This window comes from Balearica regulorum, chromosome 2 (genome assembly GCF_011004875.1).
Source record: "Balearica regulorum gibbericeps isolate bBalReg1 chromosome 2, bBalReg1.pri, whole genome shotgun sequence".
NCBI classification, from domain to species: domain Eukaryota; kingdom Metazoa; phylum Chordata; class Aves; order Gruiformes; family Gruidae; genus Balearica; species Balearica regulorum.
The window spans coordinates 47,975,560-47,982,804 of NC_046185.1; the positions used below are offsets into that span (position 1 = coordinate 47,975,560).

The following is a 7,245-nucleotide window of genomic DNA, read 5'->3' on the forward strand; positions in this document are numbered from 1 at the left end:
TTATTACATCTAAATAAACAATACTAATGAAGTTTAAGCCTAATGAATTGCTCCGTACAAAATGTAAAATATCTGGAACAGTCTGTCTGATTTTGTATGTTACTAGAAGGTTCTTTTACATCATTTCGTTGCTGCTATTTTTTAAATGAGTGGGTATCAGACTACTGAAAAACACCCTATAAAAGATTGCCAGTAGCTCTACTGGTAGCAATACATTCTTTTGGACTTCCTTATGACAGCCATGTACTGTTGCAAATGTATATACTTAGCATCATTTTTCTCTTCTCCCTTTTTAATGAATTCCTTTTACAGAATAAGGCCAAACCAGATGTGTTTCATCTGGTTGAGAGTGCTGTTGCCCAGATTTTCTGTCTGCTTACTTACATGTTGTTCTTTTGTACAGGTAAAAGAGGAATGCAGGCTCCTGAATGCTCCCCCTGTCCCACCACGGAGTTCAAAGCCGTCTTCCACCAGTCCTTCCATCCCTCCTCGCACAGTCAAACCTGCACGACAGCAGACACGCTCTCCTAGCCCTACTCTGTCCTACTATTCTTCGGGACTGCACAACATGTATGTGTTTGAGCTGTGAGAGCCCCGTGCTAGCACTTTTTGAGAAAGTTAAATTTAGCAGTATTCTTTTTGAAGGTGCTTGTTTATAAAGGCACGGTACTGTGTCAGAGTTGCCGACTTTTTGTGAAATTAGCTAACCTGTCAAGTTATTTTCAAAAACTCAAGAGGAAGCAAAGTTCCAGGAGAAACTATGTTTTACTAGATAGGACATAGCAATTTATATTAAATACATGCACATATTGCTATAGGTAATCTCACTGTAAGGTGGCACTGGCTGTCTAAATGGAAAATCCCATACAGTTCTGTATAATTCTTGAAAGGCTTGAATCTTCAAACCAGAATATCTCAAAGCTATTTTTCGGGCGGGATTCCAGTGCTACATGCATGCAGTGCAGCCAGCTCTGATAAGTGGGGGCTCCAAAGGGGTTCGGTAATCCAGAAATGTGTTGTGCCAACTATATGGGAACCTACGGGTGGGTGTGATGGAGAACAGAGAGGCCAGCAGACACCACTGAGTGCAAAGTGAGCTGTAGCAGAATGGGGCCAGACAGCTTCCAGCTCAAACCCACTTCAGCACAAACCTAACCCACAAACTGGGAAATCAACTCAAGCTAGTCAAAAGTTGACAGTAAATTTTGAATCATGTGGCTGCATACCTTTTCCTAGCAATGCAGTGTTCTTCCTTTGGCTCTAGAAAGCATTACACCTTTTGAAGTCTCTCCTCCTTTTTGCCTTGAACGTCTTGTTGCCGTTATTTTTGGTATCTCTTCAATGACAAGATACTACCTGTCTGGATATTACAAATTGATCTGAAATGCCACTGAAATCTTTTCAGCCTAGATGCAATTGGTATAATAACTTATGCTGGAATTGCCTTTCTAAGCCATACTGCACATTTGCAGCTTAGTGTTGTGTATCTGGCAATGATCAGTCTAGATCAAGGCTGCTGGTTTGCTTTTATGAAGCCTGTTGGGTAGTTCTGTCAAGGTCTACTCCACAGGAGGCTGAGCACAAGACCTCCCAGCATTTGGGGCCCACCAAATGCTGCTTTCTCTCTCTGTAACTAAGAATTCATCTGCCTCCCAAGAAACCAGGAAAACAGTGAGAAGTGAAGTTTCTCAGGAATACAGGTGGTATTATTTGCCTTGAACTTCGTAGTATTTGCAAGAAATTCATCTCCAGCTTGGGTCCGCCTCCATTTTGGTAGAAGTGACCTAGTGTGGCAGAGGAAGCTGCTAGAAAATTGGCAATTTGTGGAGTAACCAGATTGCTGGTGAAGTTGCTTTTCAAATCTTGCCCTTTTTATCAATGATCTTATTTTCTGGATCGTGGAGGGTTGCAGGCAATATTTTAAACACAAATAAAACCAATGTGATTTGTCCTTATTTGCCTATAAAAATGCCTGACCACTTGACACTAGCTGTATTGGAGGTTTCTCTTGCATCCTTTGGCACTGAGTTAATTTTGGTGGAGGACGAATAAGGAAGCACTTTGAAAATGTTACTTTGTCAGTTTTCAGTAATTCCATTAATCTTTTAAATCATTAGATGGTTCCGTTTCTGTCATTGAATTAGAGAACAGAAACAGGATCAATCAATTTAATTTCTCTGTATGCTTATTGTTTACAACGCCTCACTGACTGTCTTCTCTGAATTGAGTACCCCAATGGCTTGGTCTGTGAAAAAAAGCTTTGCACTGTGTACGTTACACCAGTTGGCCTTTAAGCAGCCAGAAATGACCAGTTGACGGTGTACCCTTGTTTGGGGAGGGGAATTCTCTGCTATTGTAAACATCCAACTGCTTTAACTGGGAGACTTGTATTAGTGACATAAACAGGAATAAAGAAAAGTTTGGCGGGCATGGAGTAGAGACTGAGGGATGGTTAGATAGAGGGAAGCTGCGTCTGTTGGGGCTGTTTTATAACTAATTTTCCAGTGATATAGATTAGAGCTGCTTTTACGCATCTACGCTTGGTGTTTGAGCTGGGCAAGTCCAAGTTGGCTTCCTCTCTGACTCACTGTAAGCACACAGGGAACTAATTTTGTGTCAATCCATTCAAAACTATGCTGGTTTTTTGAAAGCCGCTGCCCTCCTCAAGCAGTTCTTACTGAGCTATCACAGAATGACTATTGAGTTTCTTTCTTGAGTAGTTTGTTTTCAGGGGAGAGAGGTGAGTAATTAAAACAACTTTTTCAACTGTTGGTTTCCGTCTGTTGTGTTAAGTACGGATTTTATAAATCTGCTAGTTGTTTTTCCAGTGTTCTGGCTTAATGGGCCAGAATTACAAAGATCAACCCAACCCTTGAGACTTTCTTTCAGAAAGTGGCATAAAGGCAGCAAGCATTTGCTTTTGATAACAGATTGCATGCTTCTGTTGGCATCTCTGTCTCTGGGGAACACCTGGATATAAACCATCAGTTCCCTCAGATGGACTGAGCTTAGTTTGCCACCTGGAAGTTAGGTCAGGGTAACTTTATTTAGGTGCCTTTGAAAAGCCTTTCAAGGATATGGACACACAGACAAATTCCTGTGGGGTAAGCTTAAAGCCTGATACTTCAACACATACAGCTAGGTCTGCTTACCCTTCCAGGTAAAACTCTGCCTTTGGCAGTAAGCATTAATTATTCTGTGTTATTGTACTGTGCAGTTTTTGCACCAGTGACCAGTGGGGAAGGATCCTGTGTGCATGCAAGTGCCGTAACAAATGAAAATGTTGGCTCCGAAAGGGCTTTTGGTCATCTCTTATGTCAGTCAAGCTTGGGTCTAGTGCAGTGGTGACCTGCCCTTGTTATGAGCTTTTGCACACCATGACACATCTGTGGTATATAAATATAAAATACAGGATTAGAACATCTTCTAGTGTATGTGAGGCTGTTCCTTTTCTATGGTGGTGTCCCTCAGGAATGCAGCAGTGGAAAAACTGAGTATTTGGGAGATGACACAGAACTGAACTGAGACATCTACTTTTTTACGGGCTTGAAAAACCAAGACGTGAGGCTTTTGGGTATATAAGCATCTTGTCAGGCTTGTAGAAGGAGTAAAAGAACTGTCAATGCATTATTCAAACGTGTTGTTAATTCAAATCTGAAAAGTTCTGCCGGAGGAAAGAAGATTCTTTCCTTGTGACAGCCACCTTCTGACTCTGTCAGACGATTTATGAATTTATTCAAATGCCACATTTTTTCGTACTAATGACATCCTTTCTGCTTTGTTCCTTAAGCAATGTCACAGATAGCGACACCACCAACCCAACTGAGAGCACACCTGTTTCCTGCTATCCTTGTAACATGATGAAAACCGAATCCAAAGAGCCCGAGAGCACGATGCCTTTGGGAAACCCCTCAACTGAAGCTCTGCCTTCAAGGTTATCTTGGCCAAACCATTTTTCAGGAACTGCTGAAGGCCCGAATAGGAGTGATTTCCTGCTCGATCCAAGCAGGAGCTACAGTTACCCCAGACAGAAGACTCCAGGTACGCCAAAGAGAAACTGTCCAGCACCTTTGACTTTTGACTTCGATGGGTGTGAACTCCCGGCAGGGTACTCCCCGCTGACCCCAGCAGAGTTCACGAACACCATCTCTAGCTGTCCAAAGTCGGCAAGTTACTCTCTAGACTGCACTGATGAGAAAACTCTGGGAGTCAGCAACACAAAGCAGAGCCATTCGTGTCCTGCCTTACCTCCTCGGGCACCGAAGTCAAGTGAAGAGAAGACGGTTACAGACATGTGTCCCTTGCCACTGAAAATAGATGGTGCCGAGGAGGAGTCGAAAACTGGTTCTCCAGACCTCTTGGAAGATCAGTATCATGTTAAAAAGGGCATGCAGGACACGTTCTCTGTGTCTTATCCCTTCTCGTCTCCCCTCCACCTCCAATTAGCACCAAGATCTTGTGGGGACGGCTCTCCCTGGCAGCCACCCACAGACCTGTCTGGACTCTCGATAGAGGAAGTGTCTAAATCGCTGAGGTTTATTGGTCTGTCGGAAGATGTCATATCGTTTTTTGTTACAGAGAAGATTGATGGCAATTTACTGGTTCAGCTTACTGAAGAAATCCTGTCAGAAGACTTTAAGCTAAGCAAATTGCAGGTTAAGAAAATACTACAGTTCATTAATGGCTGGCGGCCCAAGATGTGATGCTGACTAGTTATTAGTGAAACTGTACGAGATGTGCTCGATGCACTACAGCTAATACATCACTTCCTGTTTTTTGCACTAAAAGTCCTTCCTGTAAATAGTAGTAGAAAAATTCTTACTATGCAGATAAACGTTTTTGAGTGGTGAACGGATTTTTTTTTTTTTTGTATGTCAATAATAAAGGTAGAGAATCTGCAGTGGTGTGCCTTGTGCATCCCTGAACGTTCAACAGCTGCTAAAAACTGGACACTAAGGGAACTTTTACTCTGTAGTCTGTTAAGACTTAGTCATATTTATTACTGAACAATTTGATGCTGAAAGACACACACTGATCCAGTTTACAGTTTTGTGTTAACTGCAAAAAAATGTATTTCTTACAGGATTATTTCTGTTCAAATAATCTTTGGCAACATGCTGTGACTTTCTTCCCTTTCTGTTAACAAAAAGCATGTTCAGATATACAAAAACATTGTTTTGACACTACATCTGAAAATGTTAATAATTGCTGTGAAGTGCCACTAATACACTATTCTTGCAGCATATTTTTATTAACAGTGTCTTCTTGACTACCTGTAATGTGGATACATTTTCCATGTTACTTTGAGCAAAAAGAGTTAAATGTTTTTAAAACAAGAGTCTGGCTTCGCTCATTGCCCAGAGGGGAGGGAGAAGGGGGATTTTCCTACTGAGCCACTCTGCCCTGGCCAATTAAAAGTTTATGACCTGTAGATTTCAAAAGTTGCTTTTGTAGTCAGATGGCTGGAGTAAGTAGCATGACTTCTGATTGTGTAGCTTTCTCATGGGAAAGACAGTTCAGAGCACAGATTCTCTCGGCAGATCCTGCGTGCCGCGGTAGCCTGCTAGCACAGCCCTTGCAATAGCCTTGCTCTGGCGAAAGGCAACCCCTTATGTTTCCTCTGCAGCCACTACGATCATCTGAAAACGCGCTCGATGTGCTATCCTATTCCTGCGGTCGGATCTGTGTGGGAAGGTGATAGTACCCGTGTAGGATGCCTTTCAAATAAAGCATTAGCGAGGTGGGAACAGAAAGAGCACATGGCGCGCTGGCAAGAAGGGGTCAAGTGAGGGTTTGGGCCATGCCTTGGGAAATGCTTGTGATGTTTAAGTTCACCTGTCTTGTTTGCAGTGGGCTAGGAGGAGGTGGGTGTCAAAGTGGGAGGGCCTGTAGCATCATAAGATGTGCTAATTCAGTTGCCCAGCTGCAAAAACTCACTGCAATAGATGTCACATGGAAGTAGGAGTCAAAAGGGAGCTCAGAGATGGGAAGGGGACATTGGGCTGCCTCTGGTGACCTTTCACATTTAACTGCTCAGGCAGCTAGAAATAGGATTAACTTTTGACAGTCCGTTGCTGATTTCCTGTGCTTGGCAGAGCTCTCCAAAATGTGTCTAAATAACCCCAAGATCCTCTGCTTTTGAGGTACTGAGTGCAAGGATTTGTGGAGGTCCTCAGGAAACAGTCTGTGGTGTCCATCCTCAGCATCTGTGCGTGCCCAGGATCCTCAGGTGGTCAGAGCCAGGGATGCTGGAGCAGCTTCACCTTCACCTGCTCACCTGCTGCTCAGCAGAGCCCTGGCCGGGGTGACACCATCAGCTGCCTTTCCTACCTTTTCAAAGTACAAAAAAAATATCTCTATTTCCATTTCCCACGTAGTGGGAGCATCAACAGGAAATACAGAGGAGGGACAAAAATGAGAGGCTGCTTTTGCCTGTTTTCTCAACCATATTGACTCATTAAAAAGAATTTATTTGCAAATGGAATTTTCTGTTGCCTGGGCAAATTTCATGTCATGTCTCCTTGACAAAGCCAAGATGCATCATTTGTCTTGCAGTAATGCAAACCACCAGTTCCCAACCAGAGAGCAAAGCCCAATTGATGTGGGTACTAGAAAGCAGTGTGCCAAAACATATCCCAATAGAAAAACCCCAAGAGCTCATAATCCTACTCTTTTTCTTGATGTATTGACTTTTAGCAACAGATCAATAGCTTTCTCCGGATGCATTTTAATTAGCATCCTAAAATATTTTAGCTGCAAGTAAGACTAAATCAAATTCAAGTACTGTTCAGATGTGTATACTTGTTGGTAGGCATGTGCAAGTTGAAGTCAATTGCATTTTAACCCTCACTATGTCAAATGAGTGTTCAAACTTGAAAGGGCCAAATTTTAAATGTCAGGTGCTTCTCTTTGTTTTTCTTGGGTTGTTAATTCCAGGTAAAAAAAGTAAAATATCTCTCTCAAAAAAAAAAAAAAAGATGAGATGGCAATCTTGATAATATTAACATTAAATGTTTTGAATGCCCCCAGGGTGTTAACATCCCTGAGAAAATAGTGGTGTTTGACTACACATGGATACCTCTTCTGTTATCTCTGCTTACCTGCTTGGAACTGTTTTTCTTGCAAGCAGCCTGGTGGAATTTGCATTCATGAGTGTGCTGCATTAACATCATGTACGCATAAACCAAAATACAACTGGCCTGTCGAAAGGCCCAGAAATATGCAATGATTTCAGAAGCAGCTCCT

At 42.4% G+C, this 7,245-nt stretch overlaps 1 protein-coding gene across 2 annotated transcripts in view; it reads left to right on the forward strand.

Moving 5' to 3' along the window:
- GAREM1 (GRB2 associated regulator of MAPK1 subtype 1) overlaps positions 1-6,976 on the forward strand; it is a 106,403-nt gene extending 99,427 nt beyond the window's left edge. For both annotated transcript variants that reach the window (XM_075744172.1, XM_075744174.1), the window contains 2 exons: positions 404-570; positions 3,791-6,976. In XM_075744172.1, the coding sequence (XP_075600287.1) occupies positions 404-570; positions 3,791-4,703 (1,080 nt within the window). In that variant the 3' untranslated portion in view covers positions 4,704-6,976. The remainder of the gene's footprint in view (positions 1-403; positions 571-3,790) is intronic.
- Positions 6,977-7,245: the final 269 nt, after the last annotated feature.